At 36.1% G+C, this 25,470-nt stretch overlaps 1 protein-coding gene across 6 annotated transcripts in view; it reads right to left on the bottom strand.

Moving 5' to 3' along the window:
• Nucleotides 1–2,110: 2,110 nt before the first annotated feature.
• The window catches only part of ZNF569 (zinc finger protein 569), a 69,598-nt gene continuing 46,238 nt past the window's right edge, over nucleotides 2,111–25,470 (bottom strand). For 2 of the 6 annotated variants that reach the window (XM_082439304.1, XM_082439305.1), the window contains exons 4-6: nucleotides 13,020–13,221; nucleotides 12,613–12,708; nucleotides 2,111–5,388 (exon numbers count right to left, since the gene is read on the bottom strand). In XM_082439304.1, the coding sequence (XP_082295430.1) occupies nucleotides 3,566–5,388; nucleotides 12,613–12,708; nucleotides 13,020–13,221 (2,121 nt within the window). In that variant the 3' untranslated portion in view covers nucleotides 2,111–3,565. Of the gene's footprint in view, nucleotides 5,389–12,589; nucleotides 12,709–13,019; nucleotides 13,222–25,470 lie in introns of all 6 variants that reach the window. The other 4 variants (XM_082439306.1, XM_082439308.1, XM_082439307.1 and 1 more) reach the window with 3 other exon arrangements.

Here is a 25,470-nt window from a genome sequence, read left to right as displayed (position 1 = left end):
GTGAGGAAAGAACATAAAGTAAAAATATGGGTACATTTAATAGATTATCTTTCTCCCGTTGACTTTCCAAAATTATGTTAGATGGCTGAATCAAAAATGGCTACATTATCTCATGTAGTTCTTAAGGTATATAGAGGAAATATTTAAGATAACTATGCAATAAAGTGGGGTAAATTAAAGGAGCTCAGTTGAGATAAGGTTTTGAACTGGTTCAATGTTAACAAAAATAGACTGTGATGAGTTACATATGTATAATGTAATACCTAGGGCAACTACTAAAAAATTATACAAAGAAATGTACTTAAGAACTCTATAGATAAGTCAAAGTAGAATTCTAAAAAAATGCTCAAATAACCCACAGCAAGACATGAAAAGTGAAACAGAGGAACAAAAAAACAGAACAAAACAACAAATAAAGTGGCAGAGAATGTTCATAGCAGATTTGTAATAACCCCAAATTGGAAACAACTCAAATGTCTTTCAATGGCTGAATGTTTAGAGAAACCATGGTATACCGATACCATAAAAAACTACTCAGAAATTACCCAAAAAAGAACAAATTATTTTACCTGCAACAAGTGGAATTGATCTCAGGAGAATTATGTTGAGTGAAAAAAGCCAATCTTAAAAGGTTATATAGTGATTACATTTATAGAGCGCTCCTATATGAAGAAATTATGGAGAATAGATTAGTGGTTGGCAGGGATTAGAAGTGGGGAACAGGGGGAGGAAAGAAGGATGGTTGTGACTACAAAGGGATAGAACAAGGGATCTTTGTGGTGTTTCAAGTTCTATATCTTGATTGTGGTGGTAGTTACACAAATTTACACTAGATAAAACTGTATAGAACTAGAGATACACATACAGAAGTGCATGTAAAATCAGTGAAATCTGATACAGCTTGTGAATCACACTAGTGTCAAATGTGATACATAACTATAATTACATAAAACATTACCATTAGGGGAAAGCGGATATAGGGTACACAGAGTACTCTAGGTTATTATTTCTTCAATTTCTATAAATCTGTAATTATTTCTAAATAAAAACATTTTTTGAAAGTCCCAGTAGAAAAAAATAGACAAAATACATGAATGGGCTATTCACAGAAAAGGAAATTTGAGTTCTATAAATATTTGAAAGGCCTGAATATAAAACAGCTGTGGTATAGGAAGAAGTGAACTTTCACATCCACTGAGCTCTTACCTGACACATAAAAATCACCAGCATTTGAATTCCCATTTAAGGATCTAGAAACCAAAGAAAGATTTGTTGAAATACATTGAAACTGCTTCTGCTCTGATACGGCTTGATATTTTACATTAACATTTTACAGTATGCATGAATGGTCTTTCTCCCTCAATTTGAACCAACCCAAATGCAGGTGATTTTGTTTTCCAAATGGAGAGTCAGTTACCCCAACAACTGAATATTTCTTTTGTTTCTTCACTGCTTTCAAATAGGGAAGAACTTGTGTTTAAAATAGAAATGAAAAATTTAAAAATTGGTCTCAAAGGTTACGGTATGCTTCTGATGTGTGTATCCTAATTAACATTATGAGGAGAGGGTAAGCAAAATATTACCTTAATTCAGGTTTGGTTTGTGTATTATTAAAGATATTTTTCTATAAATGTTAGTATCTGATCAAAAATAAGAATCCATTTTAAAATTGTTTCTATAGGTCCAGGTTTTCTCTATCCATTTGATTTTTTAAAAAATAAATGTATTTTCTTTTTGCCTGTGTTGGGTCTTCGTTGCTGCATGCGGGCTTTCTCTAGTTGTGGTGAGCAGGGGCTACTTTCTGTTGCAGTGCATGGGCTTCTCATTGAGGTGGCTTCTCTTGTTGTGGAGCACAGGCTCTAGGTACATGGGCTTCAGTAGTTGTGGTGCACAGGCTTAGTTGCTCCATGGCATGTGGGATCTTCCCAGATCAGGGATCGAACCCGTGTCCCCAGCATTGGCAGGCAGATTCTTAGCCACTGCATCACCAGGGAAGTCCCTATCCATTTGATTATTTTAGAGAAACAAGAAAATAAAGACAGGCAAGAGAGAATAAAAAAACAAAACCCACAATATAATTTTGACAACCAGATTTGTTACTACTGTCATATCTGCTTTCATTCTTTTATTAAAGAAATATTACAGATAAATATAACAAGTGCCTTCACTTCCTAAAAGGCAACCAATGTCATATATGTATCCATGATCAATACACAGTACTGTTCTTTGCATTGTTTTATTAAATTTATAGAAATGTTATATCATGTTTCATTGTACATTTTGCTTTTTTCTGTCAATATTATGTAATCTATCCATGTAATGATATATCAAATTTGTATCTTTAAATATTGTGTTCTATCATACAAATAATCACATTGTATCAATCTATTCCTCTACTAATGGAAATGTATGTTCTTTTCAATTTAGAGTAATACAAACCATGATGCAGTGAACATAAAGAGATGCATGAACACATGCATCTCTGTGCATATATGTGGGTGCCTCTGAAGCCAATACACCAAAGTAGAATTGAATGTTCCATATTTATGTGTTTTTAAAGAAATTCTGTTACTCTAAAGTAATAAATATAGTCTATTTTTTCATTATATAGAATTTTTCTTCTTATATTCTAGTCTTCAATCTGGGTTTTATTTTTTATATGGTATAAAGAACTAACATTTTTTGTTCATATGAATCTTCCATTTATTGAATAGGCCATCCTTTTTCCAATGATTTCAATAGCACTATAACACACAAAATTCCCATGTCTTTACTCCAGTCTTCAATTGTTTCCACTGATTTATTTACTCATAAAGAACACACTGTTTAAATGCTATAAGCTTTGAATAAATATGCAATGATATCTAGTAGTCTATCTTCTCTTTTGTTTTTCACGTTTGTTTCAGCTATTTGTGGCCCTTTACATTCCTATATAAAATATTGAATCAGTTTGTGAAATTCTTAAAATATAAGTAACTGGTAAAAACTTTGAGTGGAAGTACTTTAAACTTAGTGATTTGTGAGAAAAGTTATATTTTTTTACCATGTCAAGTCTTTTCAGAAAGTGTTATTTTTCTCAAAATTTCAAGTGGGACCTTTTGTGACCTTCAAAATGTTTTATAACTTTATATATATGTGTCTTGTAATCCATTATTGTTTATTCTCAGATATTTTATATCAAGATATTTTCTAATTAACTATTCTAGTATGAGAGGTTATTTTAAGAGTTTTTTTTTTCTCCAATCTTCTTTTTCTTGGTAAAGAGATTGGCTAGGAGCTCAAGTATCATGCTGACATGCTGATGCAAATATCTTCCTTCAGGTTTTAAAGAGAATGCTGGATAAATATTATCATTAGATAAGATGTCTGCTGAAGATTTCTGACGATCAGCTTTCTCATTATACAATTTGTCTCCTTGGTGAGAACTGTGTCACAAATGTGACTTCTTCAAACGGCTTTCCCACATTCAGTTTTCTGCTCTAGATCCGATAATGTAATGTGCAAGGAGGTGCTAATTCCTTCCGAAGGCTTTTCCATATTCACAAGATTCATAGAGTTTCTATTTCTAATGAGTATGAATTCTCTGGTGTCTAACGAGGTGTGACTTTTGGCTGAAAGCCTTACCACACTCATTACAATGATAAGGCTTCTCACCTGTATGTTTTCTCATATGAAGTGTAAGAGATGAGATTTGAGAAAAGGCTTTTCCACATTTACTACAGTCGAAGGGTTTCTCACCTGTATGACCTCGTATATGTATAGTAAGGGAGGAACTTTGGGAGAAGGCTTTTCCACATTTATTACATTCATAAGGTTTCTCACCTGTATGACCTCTCATATGTACAATAAGGGAAGTTCTTTGAGAGAAAGCTTTTCCACATTCATTACATACATAGGGTTTCTCACCTGTATGACTTCTCATATGTAAATTAAGCAATGAGCACTGAGAGAAAGCTTTCCCACATTTATCACATTCATAAGGCTTTTCCCCTGTGTGACTTCTCAGATGAAGAGTAAGGGAAGCAATTTGAGAGAAGGCTTTACCACATTCATTACAATCATAAGGTTTCTCTCCAGTGTGAACTTTCTGATGTGTAATAAAGTTTTGCTTTTGGCTGAAGGCTTTACCACATTCATTACATTCATAGGGTTTCTCTCCAGAATGAATTTTTTCATGAGCAATGAGATTTGATTTCTGGCTAAAGGCTTTGCCACATTCCTTACATATATAGGGTTTTTCTCCAGTGTGAATTCTCTGGTGTCTAACAAGATTTGACATCTGAATGAAAGCTTTCCCACATTCATTACATTCATAAGGTTTCTCTCTAGTATGAATCTTCTGGTGTGTAATGAAGTTCTTTTTGTGGCTGAAGGCTTTTCTACATTCCTTACATTCATAAGGTTTCTCACCAGTATGACTTCTCAAATGTACAGTAAGGGCTGAGCTTTGAGAGAAGGATTTTCCACATTCATTACATTCATAAGGTTTCTCACCTGTATGAATTCTCACATGTATAATAAGCATGGAAAACTGAGAGAAGGCTTTTCCACATTTATCACATTTATAAGGTTTCTCTCCTGTATGACTTCTCATATGAAGAGCAAGAGATGCTATTCGAGGGAAGGCTTTACCACATTCATTACATGCATAAGGTTTCTCCCCAGTATGAACTTTCTGATGTGCAATGAGGCTTTGCTTCTGGCTGAATGCTTTTCCACACTCATTACATTCATAAGGTTTCTCTCCAGTATGAATTTTTTCATGATCAATGAGATTTGATTTCTGGCTGAAGGATTTCCCACACTCCTTACATGCATAGGGTTTCTCTCCAGTATGTATTCTTTGATGTCTAATGAGATTTGACATTTTAATGAAAGCTTTCCCACATTCATTACATTCATAAGACTGCTCCCTACTGTGGATTTTATGATGTTTAATGAGTTTTTCCTTTTGGCTGAAGGCTTTTCTACATTTTTTACATTCATAGGGTTTCTCTCCAGTATGAATTCTCAGGTGTCTGATGAGGTCCAAAGTTTGATCAAAACCTTTTCCACAATGATTACACTTAAAGGGGGTTACTACAAGATGGGATAAGCTATTGCCAAATGATTTCATAGGTTCGTTATATTCACAATGTTCTTTTCTTATAAGGATTCTCTCATTATAACAGTTGAAATTATTATGTTCTAAACACTTTCCAAATAAGTCGTATTTATAGAGATTGTGACTGGAAGGAAAAAAGTCTGAGTTTGGAGAAAATGCATTTGTTAATTTCTTATGACAGTCATTCACTTTTTCTTCAGTCAGTGTTTTTGTGAATTTATCTTCAAGTTGTGTCAAAAGTCTGTCCTGGATTTTCTGATGCTCATCCATCCCCCATATTTCTCCTAAAACAAATTGCAAATAAATATCACTTGTAAATTTTTCCAATATTATATCAAAAAAAATTTTTTTTAATATACTAGTATGGGATTAATTATTAGCTTATGGCCTAGTGTCCTATTAAGCAAATTCCAGGTACATATATCTCCTATTTCCTAAGCTTTAGGAAATTCCAGGAAAGGAAATATGAGTAGAGACAGATATTTATGAATACAAATAGCTTTGACTGCTTTTAAATGGGATCTGAAAGAAAAAAGGTAAACTGTTGGATAAATAAGAGGGAGAATTCAGAATGTACAAATAAAGTAAGAAGAAATAGCGATAGAGAAAAAGACAAAAACAGGAAGCTAAAAAATCATAAAAGTATTTTACAGGACTCCATTTAAATAAACTTTTATAAACTGTTTGACATAATTTTCTGGAAAATATAAATTACCAAAACTGACTCTATAAGATGTAGAAAACAAATACCAATTTCCACAAAATAAACAGAAAAATATGAAAAGAAATACCCCAAAACAAAACAAATAGAAAAGGTCCAGAGATATTATCATGGGAATTTAAACAAACATCTAAGGGACAGCTGTCATGCTGTACAAAATATTATGAAAGAAAAAAGAATTCCCATTTTTTTGTGTGTGAGACAAACATAATATTAACACCAACACCTGATAAAGATGACAACCAAAAAAGCAAACTATACACCAATTTCATTTTTGAATATCAATGCAAAAACTCTACATAACAAAATGACCCACAAGAAAAAAAAAGTGACCCAAAAGCACATTAAATATAAGACATACATATGTTGTTTTTTTCCAGGAATATAAGTATGTTTCAATATTAGAAAATCTATTACTAAAAGTAAATACATTATAGGTCAAAAGTGAAAAATCAAGTAATCATTTCGAAAGATATTAAAAAGATGATAAAATTCAACACCTATTTTCCATAAAAATAACTTTATAAAATGGGAACAGACAGACACTTATTTAACTTGAGAAAAAGCACAGTACAACTTAAACCCTGGCACTGTTCTTAATGGGAAAAATCCCAAAGCATTCACATTAAAGTCAGGAATAAGAAAAAGATAAGTACTATCACAACAATTATTACAGTACAGGGTAGTGTATTTAATAAGAGAAAGAAATGAGGTATAAAAACTTGGAAAGGAAAGGTAAAGTTAACATTATTTGTCAATACTAAAACTGTTAACTTGTAAAATCGATTCACCTGAAAAATTATAAAAAGTAAAAAATTAAATTCACTATATATAGTAAATTAATATTCAGTTTCAGTAACCTTCATATAAATGAACAACTATTTAGAAAATATAACAAAAGACTACACTTACAATGACAACAAAAATATGAAAAATCTGGGAATAAATTTAATAAGAAATGTCTAAAAATTATAAGAAAACTTTAATATGCACACACAGATTTGAACAAATGAAAGTGTTATAAGTTGAATTGTGTGTTCCCCCTTTAAACTATATGTTTAAGCCCTAACCCCCAGTACCTCAGAACGTGAAGTTATTTGAAAATAAAGTCATTGCAGATGTAATTAGTTAAGATGAGGTCATACTGGAGTAAGGTAAGACCCTAATCTAATATGACTGGTGTTCTTATAAAAAGAGTGCCACATGAAGAGACAGAACACAGGGAGAACACTATGTGAAGATAAAGACACAGATTGGAGTTATGCTGCCACAAGCCAAGGAATGTCTGGGGATACCAGAAGCTAAAAGACACAAGGAATCTTCTCCTGTAGGCTTCAGAAGGAACATTGCCCTACTTACACCTTGATTTTGTATTTCTAGCCTCTACTTCGTTATGGCAGCTCTAGGAAACTAAGACAAAAGGTGTATCACATTCCTGGAAAAGAATATTTGACAGCAAAAATGGTAATCATTTGCAAGTTAACCTATCAACTTAAAGTGGTTTCAATAAAAATGTTTGAAAATGCAAGTAAATAATAGCTCAAGGGAAAATGATACTAGGGGTTGCCAGCAGAGAGGAAGACATGGGTAAGAGAAGAAAAATTACTCTTCAATATATATCCTATTGTACTTAAAAAAATGTGTACTACAAGTATGTATTATATATTTTTAAAAGTAAATAAATAAAATTGTTCTGAACAATACAGTAATTAATAAAATGAGAACAAACAATAGGAAGGTAAAAATTGGATAAAAGAATCAGAATAGGGACTTCCCTGGTGGTCCAATGGGTAAGACTCTGCTCTCCCAATGCTGGGGGCCTGGGTTTGATCCCTGGTTGGGGAACTAGATCCTGCATGCATGTCGCAACTAAGAGTCTGCATTTCACAACTAAGAAGTCCATATGCTGCAACTAAGAGTCCACGTGCTGCAACGAAGATCCTGCATGCCGCAACTAAGACCCAGCGCAGCCAAAGTAAATAAATAAATAAATATTTTAAAAAAAGAAGAATCAGAATATAAAACTGGAAGAGCCTGCATAGCATGATTGAAAGGGAAAACAAAGAATGGGAAATTATGCTTAAATATGGCCTCACAAATACATGAATTTATCTCTGATCCTACACAAAACCACACTAAAATGAGATAAGGAAAGAAAAAGATATAAACTAATAACAAAGACAAAGACCACTCTTCCACCCTAGAGAAGATGGGAGATTACTCTCTTGAGAAATATAAGCAGAAAGGCTCTAGAGGCAAGGACACCAGGCAGAGAAATTCAGAGATAAGGAACTGGCTCAAACGTAGAATAAATGAAAGTCTACATACCCAAGGGTGAGACATTCAGTCCCCAGTGGCTGCTTAGCTCTAAGATAGGAAAATGGAGATTTTTCTCCCTCTCTGCCAGACTGAGAATAAAGTAAAGGAAAAATGCTTGTGAAGCTATAATGCAGGTGAAGTTAGAGACGTGGTTGCAGATTATAAATGTAGAAAAGAAGGCAGAATACTAAGCTTAAGCTATTGAGTCCCCGCAGTTCAGGGAAACAGAAAAGCTCAATTAAGCAAAAGGTGTTGAGGGAGAAGGTAAGATCAGGTCTTTAAAGTACTCTCCAAGCAGAAGTGAAAAAGAGTTCCAAGGGCAAGATCAAAATATCAAATGTGACAGAAAAGACTCCATGTTTTAAGATGGTGGAATGAAAAACTATCTGATCTCTTTTCCTCTATACAAACAGGAATGAAAAGTCATTGATTCTTCAATGATCCTAGGTGGTGGCTGTAACTCCAATTATAATAAATGAGTTAGTGTTGACAAATACAGTGAAGGGTGGAATAGGGAAAAAAGGATTCTAAGAGAAGATAGCTGTTCATGCTGATCTTGGGCAGAGCAAGCAGCTGACATTGTCAAAATGGATATCACACCTTGAAGGGCAGAATTAATTAACACATGATTACAACATGGAAATTTGGGAGTGCAGACTGATTACAGGAGACTTGACATCCCAAGGTATGTCAAGGAAGCCAGGACTGAACAAGGAAACACTGTGAAATACTGTCTTTTTAGGAAGAAGTCTGTTGGGGTGAGAGTGTAATATTCAGAGTTATGAGAAGACTTGCAGCTGCAGTTCCTTTTTGTATGAGAAGAAATAAAACCTAAACATATATTCACACAACCATGTAGAATAAAAGGCTTTAGTATGAAGAACAGATGCATTCCTATATATCAAGAGTCAGCAAACTTTTTCTTAAAGGTCAGATAGTAAATATTTTAGGCTTCGTGGGTCATATAGTCTTTGACACAACTATTCAACTTTGCCTCTGCAATGTGAAAGTATTAATAGTCAAGATGTAAATGATTCATTGTGGCTATATTCCAGTAAAACTTTATTTACAAAAACAAGTGGCTGGCCTACAGGTCATAGTTTGCAGATTCCTGCTCTAGATCAGAGAACTTTCTTTCCTTCCCTAACAATACCCTTCTTTAAAAATCAGGTCAAGGAGGAACTATCCTCACTCATAAATGAGAAGGTACTGGAATCAGATCTCTAAAAAAGTATAAGAGAAAAAAGAAAAGAAACATGAGATAAAGAAAGCAGACAAAAAATTCAAGCTAAAACAATTGACACATAGTAAATGAAAATCTTGATTAAATGTATTGCCATGAATGAAAAAACTTAATGAAAATACCAACTATAAAAAGAGCTCAAAATAGAAATATAAATGCATGAGGAAGAAACAATGAGAAAACAAAAAGGGCTAAAAAAAATTAACTAGCAGAACCAAGAAAGAAAGAAAAGAGAAAAATAAAACCATCCAAAATAATGAACACCATGCAAGTGGGGGGAAAAAAGAGAGAGACAGATAGGCTACATAAAGACTTTTAGGGACTCCCCTGGTGGTCTAGTGGTTAAGACTTTGCCTTCCAGTGCAGGGGGTGTGGGTTTGATCCCTGGTCAGGGAGCTAAGATCCCTCATGCCTCGGAGCCAAAAAATCAAAAAACATAAAACAGAAGCAATACTGTAACAAATTCAATAAAGACTTTAAAAATGGTCATCAAAAAAAAAACTTAAAAAAATATTTAACGACTTTAAGTATTGAAATTACAGTAGGGTAACCTCATATTGCAAAACAAGATAGTGGATAAAGCAGAAATTCTGAAGCATCACTGGGCTTATAGGAAGTAGCATAAATCTCCAAGAACACTGCAGTCCTCTCCAACAACCATGCCTGAACACCATACACACAAAAAATGAACAAAATAAAAACAAGTATTAGCCAAAACCAGGTCTGAGAGAGAGCAGACCTGAAAGCAACCTGCAAGACGGATCTGTCTTGAGTACCTATGCAAAGCCTTGTTAACTAAAGTATAAGGCTCTTGGGCCATCAATTAAGAAGAGAAGCTCAACTAAGATTCCTACAAAAAGCCAGGACCTTCAAAGAATGTTCAACTGATCCTCACTTGGTAACGCCTCTTGGCACCCACCAGAAGCACATGCAAATCATCTTCAGAGGAAAGCAACCCCAATTTAGGACAATAGAATTAGCACAAATTAAGATTTTAAAAATTTAGATTTAGAATCAGCAATCATCAAGTATGTGAAGAACCAAAATACACTGAGTCCTCAAAAACAAGATATTTAAACCTGAGAACTTAAAATACTGGAACTGTCAGATACAGAATACAAAAGAGCTATGTACAGTATTTTTAAAGAAGCAAAAGATAAAAACACAAAGCTGAAGAAGCCACAGAAATTACTAGGAAGAATCAGAAAGATGTGAGAAGAAAAAAACATAGCAAAAACAAAAAACAAAAACAAAAAGAAGAGGAATTTACAAAAATACAAAATACTACTAAAAATTTTTTCAAAGGTGGATGAGTTAAAAAGATGAATAAACACGGTTGAAGAGAGAATTAGCAAACTGGAAGATATATCTGAAGTAATTACTGAGAAGGCAACACAGAGATACAGAGGAAGAAAATAGCAAAGGAAATTTAAAAATATGGAGGAAAAAAAAAGGTCTAAAATCTATCTAATATGAGTCTCAGTAGTAGAGTGTTAAGGCAATGAATGAGAGCCAATATTTGATGATGCTAGCTGAGAATGTTGCAGTATTTACAGAAGACATAAATAAGAAGACAACACTATGAATAATTTTATAAAAACAGATTTGAAAATACAGATGAAACAAATTGTTAAATATAACAGATGGCCCGGGAACATCAATATATGGTAACCTTCTTAAAATACAGAGGAAATTTAAATATTTATGGCAATTACTTTGTTCAACTCTGTGAAAATTAATTTGAAAACCAGGATTAAAATGGATATCTTTCTGGAAAATTACAGCCTATTATCAAAAACTATTGCCAAGAGAGACAAAAACATCTATATAGAACAATTATAAAAGGAACAATGGAGAAAAGCTGTCAAAGAAACTTCCCTCAAAAATCTGCAAGGTCCAAATAGTTCAACAGGTAAGATAAATAAAAATTTTATGGGAGTTTTATGCCAATGCTATATAAATGTTCTAGAACGTGAAGAAAAGCTTCTAAATTTTATTTATGAAACCAGTGTAACATTGACTTCAAAGCTTGACAGTTAGGATATTTAAATTCATAGCGAAAATGTAAGTATGATTCATTATTATGTAAATAATATTCACCCATATACACAAAAGGAAAAAGAATCATATGATAAATCTCCTGTAAGAAAAGATTGTTATTTTAACTATGTGAACTTTAACGGCGGCAAAAAGTACTTTAAAGAGCAATGAGTGACCAGAAAAAAATACTAGAAATACAAGAGAAAGGGCTAATCACCATAATGTTAAGAATTCATATAAATTAAGAACTCAACAGAAAAAATGGGGCATAAAACACAAACTGTTCACAAAAAAGAAATATAGATAGATTTTAAACATATGAAAAGATGCTTGCCTTCATTTATAATAAAGGAAATGCAAATTCAAACTATAGTAAGTTATTTTTCACTTATCAAACTGGCAAAGATTTAAGGAATGCTAATAGACTAAGTTGCCAAAATTGTTAGAAGTATAAATTGTTATCTCCTTGAAGAGCAAAAAAAGACATCACAATATCTTTCAAGTTAAAAATATATGTATGTATATGTATGCATGTATATGTATATATGTGTATGCATTATACATATGTATACACATGTATCACAAACACACAAGCACATGCATATATACGTGACAAATGTAGCAGAAAATGGGAGATAACAGAAAAGTAGCACTGACTTTAAAACTTTTATTGAAGTAAAAGGACTGTAGACATTACTGAAGTATGAGAGCAAAAGCTAAATTACAGTGGGAAGTGTGACTATGGGTACAAAATATGATGCTAAAGCATTTACAATGGAAGGAAAAAGAGAAAATAGTAAAGGACTCTAAATGCCAACAAGTGTATTTAAACAACTTCAATTCTGTAAATATCTGAACGTAAAAGGAAAGGAGCCTATGTAAAAAGGTGGGCAGAAAGACTAGAATGATTATCAAAGCAAAGCTGGGAATGAATTAGGAAATGTTGATATCTAGAACACAGGTAAGAAAGCTAACTGGTCTTTTAGGTTCTGAGGAAAGAAGTTAAACATGCTATCTAGAAATGAGATCTTACATATATAAAAAATTCATACCAATTGTCACTACAAAGTTCTATGGCCTTAAAAAAATTAACTTTGAAGAACATTTCAGAGTGATCAAAAACTTACAGATTAACAATTAAAGGGCCCTGGCCCCTCCTCACCTGTATGGTTCCTTCCCACTAACCTGGACAATGTCTCTTTGACACTTCTTCCTCCACCACCCATGGTTCTTCTTCTTGCTCCAATTTGAAAATCACATCAGGTTTGGTGAATGGACATCCTGTCAAAGGGAAGTGACATAAGATTTGGGCATAAATACTAGGAACAATCATTCAAGAACTGAGGCTGGCCCAGGGAAACCAGGCTTTCTGAAGGACAAGAAAACTATCTTTTCTGGGGATACTGTCCCTTGAAACATAACCAAGGATGACATTTTGCTTTGAAAGCTGCAGCATGCACATGAATGTGAGCAAAGGCACCTAAAGGCCAAACTCAGTCTAACATTTAAAGGTTCCACACATTTCAGAAACACTGGGGGAAAAAAAGGTAATCTACTCCCAGAGTTTGAGTTATATGGGAAACTACCCTTACCCACAGTGATTAAGTTGTTATAGTTTTCTAGCATCACATTCCGGTACAGGTTCCTTTGAGCAGGATCCAACTGCTGCCACTCTTCCTCAGTGAAGTCAATAGCCACATCTTTGAATGTCACTGTTTCCTGTAACAACATATTCCCACTCAATCTGGAGTCATCCATCTTAGATGTAGTGGACAAAACATATTGAAACTTGTTCTGATAGTACACAAAGGTAAGAGATTATAAAATAAATTTTACCTGTTTTTGTTATTGTCTGAAAGAAAAATATCATTTTAGCAACATCCTGTTAGTTTATGTTCATTTATTGATTTAGCAAGCACACATCTTTAATAACTACTGTGAGTTAAAGAGATCTTGGGTACTAATTTATACTGAGTGTAAAAACTGGGGGAATACAAAACTTTACTCAAGTTAATTGGTCTGGGAACTCACTAGATCCCTGTGATTCATTGGTACATGAAAAAATGAAAATAGGATTTGGATGGAAGCAGAAATGGGGAGAGAATGACTTTGAAGTATAGTAGGAACATCCAAACAGATATTCATTGATTTAGCAATTGCACATATTGTTCATTAGATCAGAAGAAATCTAAATTGAAAATGAGGATTTATTGTTCATAAGCCTATAACAGGTGTCTGCAGCCACAAAAACTGGATATATTTTTGTTCAGAGTTCACATATACTGAAAAAAGAGTGCCACAAATAGAATGCTACAAATACCAACAGATATAGAAAAAAGATTAGTTAATGAAGTTTTTTTAAAATGGTCTGAACTTGAATTACAACCAGAACTGTGAGAAAACAGCACCAAGAAAGATTAAAGTGTCAGAAATGAGAGACTGGTAACAAATTTCTTCAAAGAAGTGTGATTTGAACATAGAAATCAAATGCACTTTTCCTAGTTAAAAACCAAAATGCCCCAAAAATATAAACATAAGAAAAAATCTTCAACAGCACTGGAACAAAGGTAGCTGTCCATATTTCCTATACTTTGAGAAATTTCTATGAGAGATGGGGTAAGATAAAAGGAAATCACCAGGAGCTAACTCATAAAAAATGTTTCTGATAATTTATTTCTAGGTCCTAAAAGGACCCTATGACCATGAACATCCACTAAGGTTGAGAGTATGCTGTGGGAATAATGGAAACTCCTCTTTTGGAGCCCTTTTCTGCTAAAGATCAAGGACTTGTAAACAATCAGGCTTAAGAAACCAAAAGCAATCATGGCAAAATAAGACATCCCTCTGCAGTGGCCCCACTGCAAAAACAGTAATTTGGCATCTATCCATGGACAAAAGTGCCTTTGTGGGAACTGTGGGGTCCAGCACCATATGCTAAGGGACTCAGAAGGAGTCTTGCCTACCCACACATTGAGTTATAAGCATACAGACCTCAGTCCTGGCTATAGACCCTGAGAGGCATGTGAACTGACTCTAGCCTCTCTTGGTCATGGTCCAGGAGCCCCCAGAAAATGACTGTCTTAGACAAGCACCCAATAGAAGACAGAGCTTTTGTGAAAGTACACGTCTCCAGCCAAGAAGTTCCAGTACATCAGTGGAGCAAAAAATACAAGTTTGGACTCATCAGAGAGGGTAAGAGGAACAGTTTGACTTTACCTACTTCACTCTTCCACCAAGGCAACACAGTTTAGGGCCAAGAGAAATCTTGGCCCATGATTTCATTCATGAAGGAAAATAAGAATGTGTGAATACCCTGCTTTCCCAGCTATGTGGGATGGTGCCAAAGAGTGTCATTTTTCTCTCATCACATCCAAAGTACTGAATTGTGAGCTGCGTCACTGAAAAGTCTGAGAGAGCAGGAGATAACATTCTCAGAGGACGTTACAGAGAAGCGGATCTTACTAACTGTGCTAAGGACACCATCAAGAAGAAAAAAAGAGAGGAGTCAAATAAATAAAATAAAAAATGAAAGAGGAGACATTATGACTGATATCACAGACACAATGACCATGAGAGACTGCTATGAACAATTATATGGTAACAAAGTGGATAACCTAGAAGAAACATAGAAACATACAACCTACCAAGACTGAATCATGAAGAAATAAAAAATCAGAACAGACCAATATTGAATAAGGAGTTGAATCAGTAATCAAAATCTTTCAATAGAGAAAACCCTCCCCTCCCACCAAAAAAAGAAAAGCCGAGGACTAGATGGCTTCCCTGGTGAATTCTACCAATCATTTAAAGATGAACAGATGCCAGTCTTTCTCATACTTTCAAAAAAAGATGGAACTGGAGGGAACACTCCCAAACTCATTTTACAAGGCCAACATTACCCTGATACCAAAGGCAGATAAGGACACTACAAGAAAAACTATAGGCAAATATCTCTAATGAATATAGATACAGAATTTTTCAACAAAATATAAGCATACTAAATTCAACAGAATGTTAAAAGGATCATACACCACAATCAAGAAGGATTCATTCCTGGGATGCAAGGATAGTTCAACATATGCAAATCAATACATGTGATACATCACTTTAATAGAATGAAAGACAAAAATTATATGATCATTTCAATAGGTGCAGAAAAAGCACTTGACAAAATACAACATCCTTTTGTGATAAAAACTCTCAACAAACTGCGTATAGAAGGAACATACCTCAGCATAAACAGGGATATATATGATAAGCCAACAACAATATAATATCCAATGGTAAAAGGTTGAAAGCTTTTCCTTTAAGATCAGAACAAGACAAAGGTACCCACTCTCACCAGACCTATTCAATATAGTATAGGTAATCCTAACCAGAGCAATCAGGCAAGGAAAAAAAATACATTCAAATAGGAAAGAAAGAAGAAAACTGTCTTCCGTTTTTTTTTTTGTTTTTTTGTTTTTGCATATGATATGATCTTATATATAGAAAATCCTAAAATCACCACCAAAAATACTGTAAGAACTAATCAACGAACTCAGTAAAGCTGCAGGACACAAAACCAACAGACAGAAATCAGCTGTATTTGTATACACTAACAACAAAATATCTGAAAAAGAAATAAAACAATCCCATTCACAATAGCATCAAAAACAACAAAAATACTTAGCAATAAATTTAACCAAGGAGGAGAAAGATCTAGACACTGAAAAATATAAGATTTTGATGAAGGAAACTGAAGAGGACACAAATAAATGGAAAGATATCCCATGTTCATGGATCGCAAGAATTAATATTGTTACAATGTCCATACTACCCAAAGCCATCAATAGACTCAATGCAATCACTATCAAAACTGCCAAAGACTTTTTTCGCAGAAACAGGAAAAAGTGATCTTTTTATGGAAAAACCCGAAGGAACTTTTTGGCCAACCCAATACAATTTGTATGGAGCCACAAAAGACCCCAAATGGCCAAAGCAATCTTGTGAAAGAACAAAGCTGGAAGCATCACATTTCCTGATTTCAAACTATATGACAAAGCCATAGTAATCAAAACAGTGTGGTATCTGCATAAAAATAGACACATGGACCCATGTATAAGAAATGAGAGTCTAGAAATAACCCCCTTGTATCAGTCAACTAACATTTGACAAGGGAGTCAAGAATATTCAATATGGGGAAAGGATAGTCTCTTCAATAAATGGTGTTGGGAAAACTGGATAATCACATGCAGAATAATAAAACTGGACACATCTTACACCACTAAAATTAACTCAAAATGGCTAAATATTTTAAATTAGACCTGAAACAGTAAAACTCCTAGAAGAAATCATAAGGATAAAGCTCTTGACATTGGTCTTGGCAATAATTTTTTAAATATGACATGAAAAGCATGAGCAATAAAAGCAAAAATCAATAAGTGAGGCTACATCAAACTAAAAAGCTTCTGCACAGAAAAAGGAACAATCAACAAAATTAAAAGGTGATCTGTGGAATAGAAGAAAATATTTGCAAATCATATATTTGATAAGGGGTTCACATCCAAAACAAAGAACTCATATAACTCAATAGCAAAAAAACCCAACTTGAGTAAAATTGGGCAGAGGAACTGAATAGACATTTTTCCAAAGAAGACATACAATTGGCCAACAGGTACATGAAAAAATGCTTGACATCACTAATCACCACGGAAATTCAAATCAACACCACAATGAGGTGTCACCTCACACCTGTTATAATGGCTATCATCAAAAAGACAAGAGATAAAATATGTTGGAAAGGATGTGGAGAAAAGGGAACCCTTGTTCACTGTTGATGGGAATGTAAATTGATACAGCCACTATGGAAAACAGCACAGTACAGAAGTTCCTTAAAAAACTTAAAAATAGAATTACCATATAATCCAATAATCCCATTTCCAGGTATATGTCCAAAGGAAATGAGAACAGGAGTTTGAAGACATATATGCACTCCCATGTTCACTGCAACATTATTAACAGTAACCAAAATGTGGAAACAATATAAGTGTCTGTCTACAGATGAATGTATACAGAGATGTGATATATACGTATACAATGGAATATTATTCTGCCATGAGAAAGATGGAATCCTGCAATTTGCAACTCCATGGATAGACCTTTAGGGCATTATGCTAAGTGAAGTAAGTCAGACGAAGAAAGACAATTACTCTATGATATTCCTTATATGTAGAATCTTGAAAAGTCAAAATTATAGAAATAGAGAACAGAATGGTGCTTGCCCAGGGCTAGGAGGTGGGGGTGATGGGAAGATGCTGGTCAACAGGTATAAACTTCCATTTATAAGATGAATAATTTCTGGGGATCTAATGTACAGCATGGTGACTATGGTTAACAATACAGTATTATATACTGGAAACTTGCTGGAGAGTAGATCTTAAATGTTCTCGCCCTAAAAAAGAAATAATTATGTGAGATGATGGAGTTTTTAACCAACTACTGTGATAATAATTTTGCAGTATATAAGTGTATCAATTCAACACGTTGTACACCTTAAACACAATGTTACATGTCAATTATATCTCAATAAAGGTAGAAAAGAAAATTTTTAAAGAAATGAAAAAAGAAAAAAAAAAAAGAAACCAAAGGCAAAGTGTCAGGGTAAAAAAACACTGAAAGGACTTCCCTGGTGGGACAGTGGTTAAGAATCTGCTTGCCAATGCAGGGGACATGGGTTTGAGCCCTGGTCCAGGAAGATTCCACATGCCACGGAGCAACTAAGCCTGTGTGCCACAACTACTGAGCCTGCACTCTAGAGCCCGCGAGCCACAACTACTGAGCCCATGTGCTGCAATTACTGAAGCCTGCGCACCTAGAGCCCGTGCTCCGCAACAAGAGAGGCCACAGCAATGAGAAGCCTGCACACCACAACGAAGAGTAGCCCCCACTCGCCACAACTAGAGAAAGCACAGCGACGAAGACCCAATGCAGCCAAAAATAAATATATAAATAAATTTTTTTAAAAAACACTGAAATGCACGGGATAGTTGGGACTTCCCCTTAAGTGGGATAAAGACCAAAATAAGCTCAGAAAAAGTACCTGGTGAGGAATTACAGCTAAGGAGAAAACATAATGCAGAAAGCTACTCCTACTATAATGGTTTCATTAATCACATGAAAGGATAAGAGCACATAAGATGAATTCTTGCTGACAGTGCCTCAGCCTCAGATTTCTCCTCAGGGAGTTGTATTTTCCTCAGTAAGTTGGATCAATAAACTAATAAATAAATTACAAAACCAACACCACAGATTTTGCAAGAAAATTGTAATTGCACCCTGCTCAAGAGTGACAGAATCCAAAAAGAAATCATTAAAATAAACTTGACGAAAATACTTTTTTAAAAATTTAGTAAATATGAAGCATAATCTTAATATAAGAAATCTAGAACTTATATACATAAATCCCCATAATTAAAAATTGATATTTTAAGCATAAACACTGAATTAGGCACATAAGTTTAATGAAGAAAAATAAATTTAAAAAATAAACATACAAAATTAGGAATAAATACTGAAACAAACTGAACTTCAATGAAATTAATAATTCAAAAAGAAATATGAAACCAAGACTGATCTCAAAATGAAAAAAAAAAGAAAAAAGAAAAGAAATCCAGAACAGTTGATACTGTAGCACAGACTTTTACTCTTCTATCCCAATATTTATTTCCCCCATTTCCAAATTTTTGGCTGGGCATATGGCCTCCTGTGCCATTATCATTCTTATTACCATTCTTCATCTCCTTTGAAGCTAGGTATTTTTATATAAGGTTCTGGACAATAAGATGAAAGGAGTATTATGTGCAACTACTGGTAAGTGAGCTTAAAGGGAAGAGGTATACATTTTCTCCCCAGCTTCCTCCTTCCTATAGACTGTTAAGTAACTATGATGACTAGGGCAAATATAGGCATTTGGGATAATGAGGTAGAAGCCAAGTATTAGAGGATAATGAGGTAGACAAATGAAATAGAGGAATCCTGGGTCTCTCTGCCTTAGAGATACAGGACCAGCCCTGATTTGTTGGTACCTGAGTTCCTACAGAGACTAATAAAATTCTGTCCTGTTTAAGCAACTGTTATGTAAGATTTCTGTCACAGTCAATAATACTAGGTAAATCTATTAAGACAGATAAATGCTTATGCTAGAAAGAGAACACTTCAAAATGCTATCTTTGTGGCAGCCATAGAAATATGCTCCCAGATCCCCTTCAAGAGAACCAGCTGTGAGACGCATAATTGGTGAACAACCTCCAGCTGCTCTATCTTTAGTTCTACTACTGTGTTCATGCTGAGACCATGCTATGCTCAAGCCTCCACTGGCTATTTTTCCAGCCAAAGGCTAAGCACAGTGAGGGTATTAGGGACTGGACCATTTTACCTGACATGGGACTCCTCTAATGGGAAAATTTTGGTCAGCAACTCCCCACTGGCCTGGATGAGACTTTCTCACAGCTGCATGAAGGTCTGAGATGGCAGAATAAAGAATCAGCAAGCTTAAAGATCGAGAGATCAATAGAAACTATACAATCTGAAGATGAGGAAAAAAAAAAAGAGTGAAGAAAAATGAACACAGACTAGGAGAAATGTGAGACAGAAATAAGTACATCCACATACACATAATATGAGTACCAGAAGGAGAGGAAAGACAGAAGACTACTCAAAGAAATACTGGCTGAAAACTTCCTAAATTTGATTTTTAAAAAACACTAATATACATATCCAAGACACTCAATGAACCCTAAGCAGGATAAACACAAAGAGATACAAACCTAAACACATCATACTCAAAATGCTGAAAGTAACAGTACAGAGAAAACCTTAAAAGCTGCAAGAGGAAAACAATCCTTTATCTACAAGGCAGCCACAATAAAATTAACACCTGACTTCTCATTAGAAACAATGAAGGTCAAGGCAATGGGACAGCAATATTTCAAGTGCTGAAAGAAAAAACACTATCAACGAATAATCCTGTAACTAGCAAAGTTACCTTCAAAAATGATTATACTAAGTGAAAGAAGCCAGACACAAAAGTCACATATTTTAGCATTCTATTTATATAAAATATCCGGAATAGATAAATACAGAGACTGAAGGCAGATTGGTGGTTGCCAGGGGCTGGGGGAGAGGGGAAGGGGGGAGTAAATGCTTAATGGGTATGAGGTTTTATTTTGGGGTCATGAAAATGTTTTGTAACTAGATAGAGGGGTGGCTGCACCACATTGTGAAGGTACTAAATATCACTGAATTGTTTGCTTCAAAATTATTAATTTTATGTAAATTTCACCTAAAAAAAAAGATGAAATATATTCCCAGAGAATTCATTGCTAGCAGACTGGCCTAACAAGAAATAATAAAGGAAAAAAAAAAAAGAAATAATAAAGGAAGTTCCTGAGGCTGAAGGGAAGTGACACCAATCATTAATTCAAATCCTCATGAAAAAATGAAGAGTTCAAGTAAAGCACTAAGCAGAATACAGAACACACAGCAGCCTTGTCAATTTAATTTTATTGTCCTAGGCACTCTGTTCTATGTTTCTGGAGATGTGAACATTTGCAGATGAAACTTAATATGGCAACAAAGAACAAAATGATGTGATATTCTTGCGCTAGGGTTAATTTTTTGCTTCTGGATGGATGTGCTTTGTCATCAGTAATATCTTCAGACCTTCCATGGCCTTATTTATACTGCCTTGGGCCTCTCACTGGCACTCACAGATTCCAAACGTGTAACCAGTATACTAGTTTTGAAACGCTTTTTAATGTATGTTTCCTTATTCTTCATAACCTTTCTCCATTTTAGTTTTACTGTAAAAAGAAAGACAGAGGGGAAGATGACTGGGGGAAACCCTTTCTTCCCCCTTGGAGGCCTGGGATAGAGAAGAAAGGCCATGGAGGTAGGGACATAGGCAGTTAAATGTGTGCTCAGAACTTCCCACACTCCAGGGCATTAAGGTGAAGTAAGAAAGGTAGTGAATTAAGAGGGCAAAGTGTCATGGTCAAATTGGGGGAACTTTAAGTAGCCTTTGTGTCCCATGTAGCATATATCCTGAGTAGGGAGTGATAGGACCCTTGCAGAAGGCAAGATGACACCACAGACTATTGCACATGGAAGCCAGGGATTCTTTGGAGGTTATGACAGAGACTCAGAGTCTATGGAGACAACAAGATCCAAGGGAGGAAAGTTGAAAGGAGGGGGCCCTTGGATCATGACTGAGCTGAAAAACATACCACAAATTCATCAGCTACAGAATGCCCAGAAAAAGAAGCCAGCTAAACTAGATTCAGTGGATACCAGTCAGCACACATCCATAGAGAATCACAGAGGACCCTCTTCCTCCCAAAGCTATGAAGATTTTCTTCTATATCTCAGATACCACCTTAAGGGAGGACAGGGGTTTAGAGGGGAATCTGAATAACTGAATAATTATTCAAAGAAACAGTTTACTGGTAGGACTAAGTTTTGAATCAGACTGCATCAAAACTAGCTTTTCTTTTCATGCTACTGATCAGAACTCATAAGAGATAGGCGAACAAATTTTTAAAATAAAGAAACTATATTTTTAACATACATATCAGTGTTGTATGAGTAATTCTGTGACTCATACATATGAAGTCATTGAATAAAGTTAAGGGACAAAGAAATATGGACTATATGTATGATGTGAGGAGGTAAATGGCTTTCAGACAAGGTTCAAATTCTCTAAAGAATTTACAATCACAAAATTTACTTTAATAGAACAGTATTGGCCTTGGGCAAAATTCATCTTCATAGTTTAAGACATCTTGTCCAAAACAGCATTCACTGAGGATGTGTGATAGGTACAGAACTCCTGCTAAATAAAACAGGCTTGCAAGGAACTTATATCTTGGCTTCACCTTACCTTCTAACACCAGAATCAAGAAAATCTGCTTTCAGTAAAGTTCTGGTATCAGTTATGTATACCTTAGTATAAATTAAATTAATGTATTAAATATCCAGGAAAAAAATATTCAAGTGGTTCCCCCAACCAGGTTACAGGATTAGTTTAACATTCAAAAATCGATGACTTTAAAGGAGGAGGATCAAGTTGGTGGAGTAGGAGGACATGGAGCTCACCTCCCGCCATAAACACATCAAAAATATATCTACACATGGAACAATTCTCACAGAAAACCAACAGGAAGCTGACAGAAGGACTCCTATACCTAACCAAAGCTGCAAGAAAGATCTCCACAAAACTGGGTAGGATGGGGGAAAAAAAGGCATCAGGTTGGGACCTGCACCCCTGGGAGGGATCTGTAAGGAAGAGAAGGTCCACACAGGCAGACCCTCGCCCTGGGGAATGATCAGGTTGACTCACAATCTGGGCATCCCAGTTCTGGGGTCTTACATGGAGGAGACAAGCCCCCTTGCCTAATGGGATCTGCTGAGACAGAAAGAAGGGCTAGAGAAACCTAGATCCTACTCATGAGGTATGCTAGAGAAGCCTAGACCCTACTCATGAGGTGTGTGCATATGATGGCTTGCTAACAATCAGGATGGAGAAAAGCTTGCACCGGCAGCTGCCACCTCACCGCACTTCCTAATCCTAAACAGTAAATGCCCCAGCCCTGCTCCCTCCACACCACAGCCTGGTGTGAGATCAGGGGAAAGATTTGTTTAGCTCCACAGAGACAGACAGGGGGCTCCAGGGGTGTAATCTGGATGGAGCCATGGAGCCATTGTCAGCGTGCACACGGGAGGGTGGGTCTAGCCAGGGGAGACACTGTCAGCACGCACATCAGGCAGCAGGTCTAGCTGGGCAGACATTGTCAGCACATCGTGTAGTGCCACAAGAATGCATAGTGGCTAAGCACTGAATCTCGGGCAGGTAGGTCCTGGGAGAGGGCTTGATCTAGCTATGCAGAGACAGCCCAGATGGCCTGGGGTGTGATCTGGAGGGAGCCACAGAGCTTCACTGTCAGCTTGCGCACAGTGGTGGTGGCAGCTCTAGCAGTGGAGACTTTTGTCAATGAGTGCACAGCGGCAGCAGAACCAGCTACAGCAGACAATGTCAGTGTGTGCACTGGGCAGTGCCACAAGAATGCATAATGGCTAAGTGCTGAATATTGGGCAGACAGGCCCTGGGCAGGAGTGCACAGCAGTTTGTTTCCCAGCGAGAGTGCTCCAGCCCCACCCACTCAACACAGCAGCTTAGCACCAGACCTGGGGCAGACAGATCCTGGGAGAAGTCTGCCACAGAGGCAGCCCAGATCTCAATTCCTGCCCACCTCAATTCCTGCAGCAACAACACCCCGACACCCAGCTCCAGTCTACTCCACACCACAGCCTTGCACTAGATCTGGGAGGAACAAAACAGAGAAAAGGATGCACCTTGGGCTGCTTCTGAGCAGAACCCTGGACACCTACACACGTGGCACATAGGTTTGCTATGAGCGCATGGGCCTCACTTGCTTCAGCATTCACCTTCTTTGGGGTAGCGCACGCACTGAAGGGCAATGGAGCCTGAGAAACCTGACCTCAGGACTTCTACTCCAACATTTGGGAAGCAGACCCTGCCCCTGACAGGGTGGTGACAGCCATGGAACAAAGAAGAGACCCCACCTTCCATCTAGTACAGGCTCTGGACACCACAAGACCAACTATCAAGGGAATAACAGCCAGCACACTCTGAAGAAAAACGTGGCTGGCATCCATATCAAAACCAGCCCTCGCACCAAAAATGTTGGACACACACAGTCTACAAAGGGACACTCCCACGTAAAAACACCCCTTCAAGAACACAGTAGATAACTGTTTCTCCTAAATTCACAGAAGCAGAGAAAGTTAAGTAAAATGAAAGAGCAGAGGGATTACTCCTAAAAAAAGAACAAGAGAAATCCCCTGAAAGAACAAATAATGAAACAGACCTCACCAGTCTACTGGACCCCAAATCCCCAAAAAAAGGGTAATAAAAATGCTAAAGGAATTAAGAAAGATTATCAATAAAAATGAAGATCACTGTAACAAGGAGTTAGAAACTATGAAGGTGAACCAATCAAAATTAGACAATTCAATTACCAGGATAAAAACCAATCTAGAGGCAATGAATAGCAGACTAAATGATACAGAAGAGCGAATAAGTGATCTGGAAGATAGAATAATGGAAATCACCCAATCAGAAAGACAAATTAAAAAAAAAAAAAGAAAGAAACATGCAGGATCTATGGGATAATATAAAATGTGCCAAGCTATGCATAATAGGGGTTCCAGAGGAGAGGAGAGAGAAAAGGGGATCAAAAATGTATTTGAAGAAATCATGGCTGAAAAATTCTCAAACTGAAAGATGGAAACAGATATCCAGGTACAGGAAGCCCAGAGAGTCCCAAACAAGATGAACCCAATCAGACTCATGCCAAAATATATCACAACTAAAATCAGAAAAGTTAAAGAGAGGATTCTAAACGCAGCAAGACAGAAATAGTCAGTTAGAGGGAACCCCCATAGGCTATCAGCTGATTTCTCTATAGAAACTTTTCAGACCAGAAGGGAGTGACATGACATATTCAAAGTCCTGAAAGGAAAATACCTGCAACCTAGGATACTCTACAGCAAGATTATCATTTAGAATAGGAGGAGAGATAAAGAATTTCTCAGACAAGCAGGGCTTCCCTAGTGGCACAGTGGTTAAGAATCCATCTGCCAATGCAGGGAACACGGGTTCAAGTCCTAGTCTGGGAAGATCCCACATGCCACGGAGCAACTAAGGCTATGCGCCACAACTATTGAGCCTGCGCTCTAGAGCATGAGAGCCACAACTACCGAGCCCACGTGCTGCAACTACTGAAGCCTGTGCACCTAGAGCCTGTGCTCCGCAGCAAGAGAAGCCACTGCAATGAGAAGCCTGCACACCACACGAAGAGTAGCCCCCGCTCACCGCAACTAGAGAAAGCCCACGCACAGCAATGAAGACCCAACACAGCCAAAAATAAAATAAATTAAATAAAATTTTTAAAAGAAGAATTTCTCAGACAAGCAAAAATTATA

This window comes from Balaenoptera physalus (genome assembly GCF_965194825.1).
Source record: "Balaenoptera physalus genome assembly, chromosome: 19".
In the NCBI taxonomy this organism is placed as follows: Eukaryota; Metazoa; Chordata; class Mammalia; order Artiodactyla; family Balaenopteridae; genus Balaenoptera; species Balaenoptera physalus.
Note: the sequence above shows the minus strand (reverse complement) of the source record. Positions and strands in the feature narration are given on the sequence as shown.